The sequence below is a fragment of the Squalius cephalus genome, assembly GCF_949319135.1.
Source record: "Squalius cephalus genome assembly, chromosome: 15".
In the NCBI taxonomy this organism is placed as follows: domain Eukaryota; kingdom Metazoa; phylum Chordata; class Actinopteri; order Cypriniformes; family Leuciscidae; genus Squalius; species Squalius cephalus.
Window position 1 is genome coordinate 9,452,808 of NC_137136.1, and position 13,720 is coordinate 9,466,527.

The window sequence follows — 13,720 nt, forward strand, 5'->3', positions numbered from 1 at the left end:
CATCATAAAATGAAATAGACATGATGCATGAAACGTAAACTGTTGTTTGTCTGTCAATGTCTGTCATTTCCAATCAAGAAAAAAAAAATATATATGTAAAAATATTATTTATGTGTGTGTGTATATGCACAAAATGCTATAGCTATGACATTAGTTGGCAATTTTATTTGATTAATATAAAAATATATAATGTTATGAAACACAATGTTGGAAATGCTAATGTAGGTATGGCATAGACATTACAAAATCTATATTTTGGTTTCTTAAAATATTGCTTTATAAACAACAACTAGCTTTCTAAAGAAACGTAATCTTGTGAACAGCAAAGAATTAAACTGCGTTAATCTAGGATTAAAGCTAATCCTGGAGATTAAGACTCACTTTAACTCACTTTGCTGGGCTTTAAACCTTTTTCTCCAGAATAAAACATCACTTTCATTCTTGGGTTATGGAGATTTTTGTTATATTTATTTAAAAATGTATGAGATGCACCTGAAAAACAGGCCCAGATAATCAACCAACTCTTTTTTGCATTTTATGCACCAATTTTAGAACAACAATTGTACAACAATACTACACTCTTATTGGTAGCTGAAAGCACGATCAAATTATGCAGACATTTATAACAAAAAGGACCCTGTTGTAACATCTTACAAGGTAAAAAAAGAAAGAAAAAAGGATGACATCTAGTCGAGAAGACTAGTAATAATATTCACGTTAATCAGATATTGGTTGTGTCCGAAATCACCCCATACCCTCATATCAAATTTAGAACACAGTTCCAGTAGTGGGATTGAATGTGAGATTGAATAAGTGCACTAACGTCCACAATGGTTTCGGACGCCCAAATGGCTGTTCCCTCAAATAGTGCCCTATTTAAAGTATCTATGAAAAGGTTTTTGGCTTTTGGTATGAATATGTTAGCCTTAGTTATCTAGTGTGCTCCAAAACGATGACAAATTTCGCATTTAGAAGACCAAATCCAACGTTGAAAATGAAAATCAGGTTGACGTCAGAACCCAACGTCAGATTGACGTCAATCTCCAACGTTGGACAGACGTTGTATTGTGGTTGAAAATGAACATTTTTCATTTCCAACCAAAGTCCAACATCTGTCCAACTTTGGATGTTGACGTCAATTAGTGATGTGTCGTTCGCAAACGATCCGTTCATTGCTTGCGTCACATGACAAATGAACCAAAGACTCGGAAGGTAAATTAAATATGTTCCCTGTAAATTATCTTTGGCTGCATTATAATGATTTCTTCATTCAAAATATGATCGAGATTGCGCAGGTGGATGTTTTCGGGGAATTTGGCTGTTAAAAGTATAACATTTAAAGCCACTTAAATGAACGAAATGACTCAAATAAAGATTCGTTCATTTTGATGAACGAGAGAGTCAGTAAAATGATCCGAACTTCCCATCACTAACGTCAATCTGACGTTGGGTTTTGATGTCAAACCCGACTTTCATTTCCAACCAAAATACCCCTGCAACCAAAATCATCCCCTGACTGATGTTACTACTTTCTGCTCAAGGACCTTGACAGAAATGTAGTGGAGTAAAAAGTATGATATTTGTCTTTCAAATGTAGTGAAAAGTGAAAAGTTCCCAAAAAAACAAACAAAAAAACAAGTAAAATACGGATACTCAAAAAGTGTACTTAAGTACAGTACTCAAGTAAATGTACTTTGTTACTGTCCACCTCTGACAAGCAACCATGAAAATGGTTGGGGATGTGTAGTACTTTGTAAATGACAGTCATTAAACTCTGTAGAGCTTTCTGTAAGAACTGATTTATTGTGGGACATTAGACAATTTTACCACACAATAAAAGGCCAAACTTGAAGGGGTTTTTCCATGCGTTAATAATAAATATAATGATATACATCTGATATAAACAAAAATATTGCACATAGCTCAGGCACATAACAAGTGTTTGCTGTACTGTGGCAAGCGCTGCCTTTCAGGAAATGTCAGTTTACAGAGCAACATGTAAAAAGCTCGAACTCCAGGAGAGAAATACGGTTTCACTTAACACAAAAGGTTGAAAACATTTAAGGTTTGGCAGAAGGTTTTTGTTCTTTTGGAACACAAGCAACATTTTACCTACAACAAAAATAATGGTCAACTGACAGTCAACCCCTATGTCACTCCAAATGACTCTTATAAAAAGCAGGGAATAACAGTCAGCAAAGAACAAGACTTGAGCAACATAACCACCTACATGATCAGATTCTGCAAAAATATTTATATATTTATACACGCAAACATAAGGGTAATAAATAACAACAAAAAAAGACAAATCAAGTCCCTTTATATCCCCATAAATTCATCCTTTGTGCCTCAGCTGGCAAAAATACACAGTGCAAAGTAGGAATGTCACAACTAAACGGAAAATAAGTGTATGCGTATAATCACGTGTGCAAAACCACAATTTCTACTTGAAGATAAAGTTTAAGTGCTCTTGTTGTAGATGTGGGTGAGGGCTACTAAGTGTCTGGCCCGTGAGAAACATGGCGGAGTGAGTGCAATCCCATAATGCAACAGCCTCGAATCAAAGATACAATGTTGTACACTGGAGCCCCTCCGACCAAACCGTGCTGCGAGTAGAGCCACGCCACGGTGGGCAGCACGGGCGCCGCCACAGCAACCAGATCCACCAAGAAGTTGTTGCTCCAGTGGCTTTTCCCCACCACTGCCATGCTAGAGATGTTCTTTGAATTCTTCAGGTCGAAATTCAGCTCCTCCATGAACTCTGGACTCATTCCGGGCTCAGAAACGCACAGACCGGAATCACTAGGAGCATTTTGTGCAGTGTTGGTGCAAATGAGGCCAACATCTTTGACTTCTTTGTCTTGTGCTTCAGGTAATTTCTTCTTTATGGGTTTTTGTGGTTCAAGCAAGTCCTCAGACTTTTTGGGAACCTGCGCTGAAGGTAATTCCTGGGATTGGTGGGGAGAAGGAATAAGGAGGCCAGAGAAGCCGCCACCCTGGAGCTTTAGCAGTTGGAAAAGGAGAGCTTGGAGATCAGCGGTGTAGATCATCTCATCCGTCTGGACACCTTTATCTTCTGCACCAAAGGGGTCGCTTGAGATATTCTCCTCTGTGCTCTTTTCCGAGACACTCGTCTCCAGGGTGGACAGTCCTGGTTGGGGAATGATCTTGGTGCCACCGTCCTGGCTTGAATCGACAGCAGTGGACATGAGAACCTGCTCCAGAATCTCTGCTCTGTTGGCCATCTCGTCATTGGCCAGCAGCTCACTATCAGCCATCTCCTCCACCGCTTGTTCCTCACCATGTAGATCCATCTCCAACTTGCCAGCGGCAGATATTTCTGGAGACTCACAGATAAAGTCTAACGTCGGCTCATCCTGTAAGTAGCAGCCATTCTGCGCTAACTCCATGCTGTGGAGTAAGGACTCCAGTTTCCTGTTTTGGATGTTTATGTCAATGAAGTACTGCTGGATGCCCTTGTCCTTCTCCACGAGGCTGTTCTTCATGGTTTCCACTACTTGACGTAGCTGCTTGATCTCTCTGCGAGCTTCTTTAAGAGCAAGCTGAGCTTCCACCCGGTGACATTCCTCCTCTATCCAGTCCTCCCGCATACGCCCCAGTTGGGACTTCAGCTCCACAATCTCAGTCTCCCTGTAACCCATCAATGTGATATCAGTGTTTGAATTGTGTCAGAGCTCTTGAGGGAATTGCAATTAAAAATCTCATTTGTTTCAGTTTTAGTTACATAACTTGACCTCAATGCTGCCTTTTCTTGTAGTTTTACTAGAACATACTCATGCAGTGACTACTAACTAACATTAGCTTAATATCTTCTACTGTGTTTTATACAACTCTTCAGAGGTAAAAGCAGTGATTAGTATAGCAATGTATGTGTATGAACAATCATAAATGAATGAAAACCAGGCATGTTAGCAGATTTCCAATGGAAAATTTGTTCTTAAAGGCCCTCTGAAATCAAAATGTAAGTTTTTTAGCTTAAGTATGAATATGTTAGCCTTAAGGTTATGAATAAGCTGGTGTGTTCCAAAACAAAGACAAAGAGAGACGGTCTCTCGCTTCCGCTAAAATGGATCACGGATTTTCATGACATCACTGCGTACTTCAGCTTCTCATCACATATTCTGTCCAATCAAATGCTCTCTAGAATCTGAAGCGTCCCGCTCCCTATGCTATAAATATACTACCTGGCCAAAGCGACCATTGACACATCACGAAGCAATATGGGTTGGAGATGTGTGTTCGGTTGCCCAAACGCTCATTTTATTCCATGAATAAAAATGAAATCATACGAGAAGGAAATGGCAAGAAATTATTCACACCTCTACTACTGAATCCAACGTATCATCGCTTCCATGTTGCTGTCAAGTACGACTTGCAGTCTGTGAGGTAAACTAAACGCTACTGGCCATTTGAAAAGGGGGAGGAGCCATTCAATATGTCCCACCTTAGCTTCCTGTTTCAGTGGAAGTTACATCAATGCATCATACAAAGCTGCTCGTTCCAAGGCACTTCAGTGGGCCTTTAAGGGAGTCCCCTAACTAATCCCATCAATTTGAACAGTGACATATTAGCCCATGTACGTCAAAGCAGAGTCTTACCGGTCACAAACTGTGTTCTGTGAGTCTCTGAGCTTGGTCTTGAGGTGTCGTATGGATACCTCTTTCTGCTGTAGAGGGGTAAGGTACTGCTCTGGATTGGGAGGCTTGATGCCATGATTGTCTCCGCAGGAATGGTAGCGCACAGGAGTAGTTCTTCTGAAAGTAAAAACAGGTTTACCTTTTTAAAATGTGATGCAGCATGGTAATGTGAAAGCTACAAGAAGAGCTTAATGGCCTGTTGTTTGTGTAATTAGTTACTGTTTCCAATGCAAAATCTTAAATGTTCAAGATTTTCTAATATGAAAAACTTCATAGAGCATACATTACACAAGCTAGTTACGAAACCACGTTGATTAATTATGTCACACAGGTGGTGGAGTAATAACTTCTTTTAATGAATCCGTTTGAGATCGAATTAATGCCAGATTCTCACCATGAATTACATGGCATCTGAGGACTTATTTTGCTTTATTTTCAGATTCAATCAAAGGCTCAAAATACGCACATGCACAAAACAGAGCTTTAAATCTCTTGACAAACTAAAAGATGTAAATAAAATCTGTATATATTCAAAATAAAAGATATAGATTGTACTGAATGTCAGCTTGCTTATTTTACTCAAGATAAGGATTTATTGAGTCCACATAATGCAAACAAGAAACTGTGCTTCACAGGTCGAGAGCTGTCGTTCCAACCACACAGCTTTGTGATGCTGTTTGCAAATGTTCGTTGGAACTATGGTTTCGGGAAACACAGACTCGTTGATTATGCTGAAAACGAAGGAACTTGCGACCATAGTTGGCTAACGATGCTTTTGGGAAACGCACCCCATGGTCAATAGAGAGAGGGGAAAAAACCCTAAACAATCATGCATTAGACAGCGAATTATGAAATGTATATATGTATACATGTATATTTCCATAGAAACCATAGTTCCAACGAGATAGATAGAGATAGATATACATATACACATACATACATATACTGTATATATATATATTATATATATATATATATATATATATATATATATATATATATATATACACATACATACATATACTGTGTATATATATATATATATATATATATATATATATATATATATATATATATATATATATATATATATATATATATATATATATATACACATACATACATATACTGTGTATATATATATATATATATATATATATATATATATATATATATATATATATATATATATATATATATATATATATATGATAAACAATTTTAGTATTTAGTAAACAATTTCAAGAAAGAAAGAAATAAAGAAATAAAGAATCAAAGTAATGACCCTTTTATCTGACTAGAGGCACAATCTCCTAGCAACCTGCTAAGTTGCTTTGAAGTCAAATTTGCATCTGTGCCAGAGATGGAACAATAGAAGAACAAACAAGGACTCTGAAAAAGCCCAGGCAGGCATTACAGAGCACACACACATTCTGTGCTTAGATATAGAAAAAAAGAATCATAATGGAGAGTGTGGGTTATAAAAATAATTAAATAAAAATAAATGGAAGCTACATATGCCAGAATGACCCAGATTCACTCCTTTCCACCATGTCAGCGAGAAAACCCACTGTTTTTTAACCCTCCATCCCATAAAAGGGAAAGTAAAAAAGTCAGAAACACCACATCATGCTATTAACAAGCAAAACGACACTCCCTGACTGTGCATACTGACTGCGCACACATGAAATATTAATGCCCCCCTCACCCTCTCTACAAAAACCTGGCACAGAAAAACACTTTACTCCCATCAGCCAGTCAACAGATTTGCTGTCTGCGTGGGCAAAATGAGAGCAGACAATTTTGTCAAAATCCCCACAAAGCCTTGCAGAGCCAAACCGTGACCAATCTAATCCTTTATTCTGTGAAGAGTTTGAGGACGCGATAACACACTCTATCTGTATGGTTCCTGAGCCCTGCGTAGAACATGCTCTCAACTTCCTGTCGAGTCCTCAGCCTCCTGTCTGTCTGTTTGTTGGTTTCTGCCCCTGGTTCATACCTTCTGGTAGAGCTGGAGTTGGTACTGCTGTTGGTGACAGAAGGGGCTTTGGGGGGCATCCTGTATGGGGCATAAAGCTCTGCGTCGCGAGAGGCGGTGGGGCTTCCCGCGGGCTTAAACACAGGCAGGCTCCTGATGTGAGGCCCACGACTGAGGGAGATAAGAGCAAGCAAATAGGACAGGACTGTGTCATAATGGGCAAGACATGTAGGCTATGTTTGGAATAAAAAACAACCATGCAAAACATTCTATCAGAATGCATGGAACTTACTACTGCACATTTGCTAAAATCCACCATATGTACACCATTTACTGAATTTAACATGCATTTAATGAGATCATATGACAACAATGATGCCTCATTGTTTAATGCACAGTGTTTTAAACATTATATATTTTTTTAAAAAAGCAATAAAATGTCTTTTTTTGTTTGAGGCAACATGCAAAATTGTAAGACGACTTGGATGAAATATCAAATCTTACAGAAAAAACCCCCAAATATCAGCCATCTTGTATTAGGCTACAGATACAGTGCATAAAATAAAGCATAAACCATACCTGCGAGATGATGAGATCTTCCCTGTGGAGTTGCTGGGCAGAGTTTCACGTGTCTTGTAGCTTCCAGTGCTGCTAGATGAGCTGAAATCTGTCTCACTGGCTACAGTACATAAAAATGGAGATCAAAAGTTTAAAGTTTCCTCTAAAAAAAAGAAAAAAAAAGTAGAAGTAGATACTTCAAACCGGGCAAATGCACAACCCAAGCACGTTTCAAATTAGCATATTTCCAGTAGCCAGATCAAAGAGGCTTGTCAGAGGATATAGGGTAACACACTTCTGTGACAAACATTGCCTGCTTCCATTATGGAAGAACTATAGCTGGGAAAGTTAAAGACTGAATCTTTCAGACGAGTCCTTCACATTTGATTTCTTTTGAATATCACCTTAGCTGCAACCGTTAACTTTTCTAGTTAGCTTTAGCACTTAGACCACTGTTTCTGCTTTGACAGCCATTCAAAAGTAATGTATTCCATCTTGCAAGCAACATATTAATTGCAAACATTTCATATTTTCGGTTTTACCAGTGCAAGGGTTCCTAAAAGCATGGAATATTCTTATATATTTCCTCTGTTTCCTGCAAAAAGATCTAACATTAAGTACGTACTTCCTTGAACTTCCATTGAGATGAAGTAGGAGTGCGAAGAGATAACTCTCTGAACTATATATTAGACATCCTTATATCAGATCAAGACATGTTTCAGATAATGCAGTCATTTTTTTGGGAATGAAAAATAAATAAATGTATTAAGCATTTAATTCTAAAAGAGGTGACTGACAGACAAGGATACTGGGGGTAAGATAATTCAAGATCTTCATTTTTTCAAAAGTTTTTCCCAAAAATATACACACCTGAGAAGCTTCTCTTTCCTTTTGACAAAACCATGATAAAGTGCACTCTTTTAAATATTTCTACTAACTAACCAACTAAATAACCGAACAAATGTGACTCACTCACTAACAATCACAAAATTGTGCTGTTGCTCAATACGAAACAAGCTCAAATGCTGTGAATTCTCACAAGCAGTGGGAGGAGCCATCTACTTTTAATTGCACTGATTGGCCATCTACAAGCCAACCAATCAGTGGCCTCAATGAGACAGGGTAATCAAGCTAATGGCACCTGCTGCTTCCTGGATTGTGTTGCCTCCAATTATTTATGTCTTCAAGTAAAGACATCAGAGAAACCCAGTCTCAAGAACATCTAAATGGATTAAACAGGCAGGTGTGACCATCACATTAAATAAATTAATTACGCACCATTCTTTCAAAATAAGAAACAGGGAGATAGGAAATAGAGCTGCATGTGTTTACATGTTTGTACTTGCATCCCAGTGGAAAAAAGGATTTCATGCACAAACTGTCCTGTTTTAGGGACTAACCAAACATCAGCTTTCTTAACCCAATCATTCTAATTTGACATACTTTTCCGAATACAGAAAAACATGCGGTTTTATAAACATTCACTCAAAGCATGACTATTTGGCCTGCTATTATAATCATGTAAATCATATATCTATCAAAATATCATATTTTTTTTATTCTGATTGATTGTAAAGTGTCCATGAGCATCAGAAAGGCACTATATACAATATAGCCTATTATTAGTTCACTTTTAGAATATAACAAGTTTTATGTTTTATTTATATAAAATTACCTTTATGCATGATGGAGGCAGGCTGTTGCTTCTCTCTCTTGTGCTTCTGTGTGGGTTTGCTCCACTCGGCCACTACGTTCATCCGAACTCTCTTCACTTTGACCGTGCGCTCTCCCAGAGAGGGTGAACCCATTGGACTGTTGTCAGAGCCTGAGAGGGTCTTGGTTGGCGATGCACATTGACTGCTTGGGCATCCAGTGTCATCTGAGAAGACAGATCCATGTTCAAATACTGCTCCACAATGATGTAACACCCATTTAAAAGTTATACTATGGTGCTTTTCCTTATCAGAAAGGTCAAGTGCACTAGGACATCAACACACAAAATCCATGATATTTCAGTGCTCATTTTTTATCTAATACTTCATTATACTTGGAATAAAATTCCCAAGTATCCTATCAGGATCCTATCAACCTCATATGGCCTACCAGAGGACAGGCTGTTTGGGCTGATGGTTCTTTTCGAGTGCTGGGAGCTAATGTCAAAATCCTTGCTCTCCTCTTCTGACAATGGCATGTTGGGCACCGATGACTCCTTTGCTTTAGTACGCAAGGGGTGGAGGACAAATCGAGGGATACGGCTGCGCATGCTTCCCTTTTCCTTCACCTGCAGGAAATGGAATATTGATAACTGGTGGTGCTACGATTACATAGAGACAAGCAACCTACAGCCAGCATCCGAGGTGAGTTATTTAACCTTTTTTAAAGCTGATGTTGAGCTAAATTATGCGTGCGTGTTATTTCAGTATGCAATGTAAGTCTTGCATGCATGCCGCTTGTCTCGCTGTAAGGAAAATGGGTTTGGGAAGGAAAAGGAAAGTAAGGAAAATAATTTAAAGTTAAGATAGTAAAGCACCTCATACATCTGCAAAGGTCCCATTCTTCTTAAATAGGGAATACTTCAAGTAAAACTGTAAAAAAAAAAAGGGAAACGGGTTACTTTAGCATGAGGTGATGGTATGACAAGCAAACCAGAAAAAGAAAGATAACAGTGTACAAAATGAGGTCATACCACAAGATGCCAGGCTGTTTTAACCCAATTCATGAACGGCTCTATAAATAGAACGAAGCTTATATGTCTGAAATGGAGGTATGATAAAGTGTGATTCTAAATTGTCCATAAAAAAGAAAGGACCCCATCAGCCACCCACTAAATCTAAATTAATTTCACTAGTACTTGGAATTGAAACTGCAGGAACTCTTATTCAAAATTAAACTAATCCAGTGCTCCTATTCAACATGATTAATTTGCCGGTCAGTGAATTTAGCGAGTGTTATGTAAAAGGCTTTGCACTTTGAGACGGAAGTAATATGGTCAATTTAATCCTTGTCTGTTTTGAGAGATGATAAAACCCCACCCTTCTGGTTAACTTATTTAATTGCTTTGGGTGTTCCAGATCTGCTCATGACTAACAGACCAAAGCTGCTTCTGAATCATTTAATATAGTGTATCACGCTTGATTGACTATGACGTCATTGGTCCATTTGGTCCAGTACTGTGTGTGTGACTTGTTTTTCAGTATCTTTTTGATGTTGGTTATGTAAGGGTTAGAGTTGCTTTCAATGCGGATGACGTAACCCCTTAAGTTTCACGCATAGCTGCGTTCTCGCCTCTTTCCATTTTGCATCCGGATGCCATGTTTCTTTACAAAAGAAGTCAAAGCACAACCTTTATGTAGGTTTCCCATTCCTTTCGGATATGGAAAACATGTTTCTTGATTTTGAGTATCTTATGTCACTGCTTTGTTTTAAATTATGAAGTATTATGCCACTTTTAAAAAATTGTTTATGGTTCATTTAAAGAAAAAAAAAAGGTTTTGTGAACTGTTCTGAAAATGAGTCTGTAAGATTTTTTTTTTTTAAAGAAATTAATACTTTTTTTTAAATGATACAAAATATTTCTATTTCAAAAAATGCTATTCTTTTGAACTTTCTGTTTATCAAAGAATCCTGAAATACATGTATCACAGTTTCCTAAAAATACTAAGCAGCACAAATGTTTGATTATTGATACAAAATTACATTTAATAGAAAATTCTTATTTTAAATTGTAATAAAACTTAACAATATTACTGTTTTTTGATTAAACAACTGTATGCAGCCTTCACTGTAAAAAGTGAATAGTTGGATCAACTTAAAAAAATTACTTCAATTGGTAACACCTAAAGAAATTAAGTTTTCTCAACTTAAATGATCACGTTTTTCACAATAAAACGTGATCATTTAAGTTGAGAAAACTTAATTTCTTTAGGTGTTACCAATTGAAGTAATTTTTTTAAGTTGATCCAACTATTCACTTTTTATAATAGACTTCTTTCAGAAACATTAATAAATCTTGCCAGCCCCAAAACTTTTGAACGTTAGTGTCGATATTTTTTGCCTTATTCAATTAGCTATCAGAATCTTTTGACTGTCAATTTGCCACTCATGGGAGCTAGACTGTTCTCTCTTGGAGCCCATGTCAGAGCCTTAGCAACACAACCAGGCAACACAGAGAAACATAGCCATTAAAGAAGCCAGATAGTGGTCAGTGACACTAGGCAGCCATTCACTTAACTGATGTCTTGTGTCAGGACAAGAAGCTTAGTGTTTTTACTCCTTGTCAGCCTAATAGAAAAGCTGAGACTAGTTTCAGCCTGACACAGTTAGAAGTTACTGATGCAGTCTCTCTTCTTATCCATCTTATATGGAAATGGCATGACTGGCTTGAGGTGATAAACAGGAGTGAAGTCACAGAGTTAGCTTACCGGTATATATATTCATTGAATCACAACAGCTTATGTAATGTACTGCTCTGATTTAATTAAGAATGATTTCATGCATAAAACATGACAGTAAAAATCAACATCATCTTACATATTATTCTTTAGCCTTTTTATATTTAAAATATACTGTAAATTTGAACTACTTTTTAGTTCCGATATGCAGAAATATAAGTAAACAGACTGTCCTCTGGCTACATACCTAGTCAACACAACACATTAAGATCTAGAGACACTTTAGTTGCCTCAGCACCAGTGACTCCTCATTCTGTCATTAGTCCACTAAAGCAACGATGACTCAATGTTATTGGAGACGGAGAGTAATGTGCACAAATGCATTTGCTACTGGCTTTGAGTGCTTTCTCTGCTTGCTTGTTTTAGTGTTGCCATTTGAGCTTGACTACAAAAGAGGATGCCTAAATACAGGTTGGCAATGTATATTAGTCAGTGAGTACAAATTTCAGCAATTCATTTTCTCTAGTTGCTTCTCTTTTAGTCTACACTGCGCAGCATTCCATACATTTTTAACTGACTAGGATTTTTTTGTGCAGTAGATGTGAAATCTCTATTTCCAGTGAGAATTCAGTGCACTCTTGATACTTTTTGGTGATATTTCTCCCAGCTTTTAAGAAATATACAATGCAAAAGTATATCATTTTGCTTTGTCATTTTAATGTCAGTTCAAATTAATTCCTGTTATTCTCAAAGAGGATTCTCATTAATTTTTTTTAATACTTAAATCAGATATTAAAATACATATAGGCTTATCATTTATAATAATTTAAAAAGTACATTTTATATATATATATATATATATATATATATATATATATATATAAATTACTTTCACCTTGTTTGCCTGGCTGTTGTTGAAAATAAGAATTTGTTCTTATAAGTAGGCTAACTTAAATACAGGTTAACTTTTTAACAAACTTTATAGTGTTTTATAACGTTCTGTGACACGACGTATTTTTTCTTTCAGCTTTCCCACAAATGACAGATGTTTTATAATATTTTGGCTTGCAAAAATGAATCTCAATTAAATCAGAGTTGATTAAGTTACCTGATTGACAAACGTTGACGCTTCTGCCCCACCTAAACAGCAAATATGCAACAAAAAAACACGATTTAAAATAAACTGCTTTTCTAATAGATGACAAAATTGTATTTTATTCCTATTGTTTCTTCAGAATAAACATTAATCTTACAGAATGCGTTAAACAATAGCAGTGTTATTCAGATTTAGAGCAAACATGTTGAATTGAAGCTTCCGTAGCCTACCAATGTCTTTTTCGAATTAAAAATAGTCAAATGAAATAATATATAATATAGGCTATAACATTCTTTTCGTTAATATATGTTCATAAAAACCCCCGCTATGAAAAACAACAGTGTGACGCAGTAAGTAAATACACTTGCCTCGTGAAGTGCTGGATGGATCCCTGATTCCTGTGAGTGAGAGTGAAGCATGCGCAGCCCCGTATCCCTTCAGAACAACACAATGCGCGCTCTCGGTCCTCAGCTCTTGTTTTGATCTGATGTGAAGGACTCTCAGCCTCTGTCTGCGAGAGAAGCCAGATTATTCCGCACAGCACATCTCAGTGCATCAGTGTATGTGCTCAAGCAGAAGAGGCTGAGGAGATTGACATCGCCAGTACGACGTAAATGTTCCAAGTGTGTTATGTAACGAGCAGCAAGAATTAACTCTTACGTGTCCGAGTGCGATTTAACAAGTCGGATTTATTGACGTGCACGGTTCACAGGCTAGTAAGTAGCCTATACTGATGACAGTAGTCATTTGGCTTAATGTTTTATCAAAAGTGACTAGAAGTCCCCTTGCTTTAGGGTAGTGATGGATGGTTAATGGATTGGGGATGAGTCTGACCCGCAACCTTTTATTTAGCAGTCTAGTTCTTTCACCACACCCCATGGTGTTTTTATTCATTATCATCATAGACAGTTTTATAACAGCTTTCTCACCAAGAAGTGACTCAATCACTCAATTTTTGCTTGTGGATATTTTCTTGTGCTTATTAATTTATTTTTATGTTAAGAAAAAAGTGCTTATTAATTTATTTTTAATTAATAAA

General features: G+C 37.0%; 1 protein-coding gene across 4 annotated transcripts; it reads right to left on the minus strand.

Moving 5' to 3' along the window:
* Window positions 1-443: 443 nt before the first annotated feature.
* On the minus strand, window positions 444-13,506 carry sybu (syntabulin (syntaxin-interacting)). 4 transcript variants are annotated; one of them, XM_079895155.1, is made up of 9 exons: window positions 13,050-13,506; window positions 12,694-12,725; window positions 9,725-9,779; window positions 9,298-9,475; window positions 8,870-9,073; window positions 7,216-7,315; window positions 6,658-6,807; window positions 4,620-4,775; window positions 444-3,651 (listed from the first exon to the last, which is right to left on the minus strand). In XM_079895155.1, the coding sequence occupies exons 3-9, from the start codon at window positions 9,746-9,748 to the stop codon at window positions 2,496-2,498; spliced, it is 1,968 nt and encodes a 655-aa protein (XP_079751281.1). In that variant the 5' UTR covers window positions 9,749-9,779; window positions 12,694-12,725; window positions 13,050-13,506; the 3' UTR covers window positions 444-2,495. The 4 variants fall into 4 exon arrangements, with proteins under 4 accessions (XP_079751281.1, XP_079751282.1, XP_079751283.1 ...); XM_079895156.1 differs by having other exon boundaries at window positions 450-3,651; window positions 4,620-4,772; window positions 13,050-13,315; XM_079895157.1 differs by having other exon boundaries at window positions 450-3,651; window positions 9,732-9,779; window positions 13,050-13,245.
* Window positions 13,507-13,720: the final 214 nt, after the last annotated feature.

What these genes read in the sequence shown, in the direction of transcription:
- sybu (XM_079895155.1), bottom strand. Translation starts at nt 9,748, where the DNA reads ATGGGACCTTTGCAGATGTATGAG. An exon ending in CCCAAACAGCCTGTCCTCTG is followed by an intron (nt 9,074 to 9,297) that starts GTAGGCCATATG and finishes CTGTCTTCTCAG; the next exon opens with ATGACACTGGATGCCCAAGC. An exon ending in AAGATCTCATCATCTCGCAG is followed by an intron (nt 6,808 to 7,215) that starts GTATGGTTTATG and finishes TATCTCCCTCAG; the next exon opens with TCGTGGGCCTCACATCAGGA.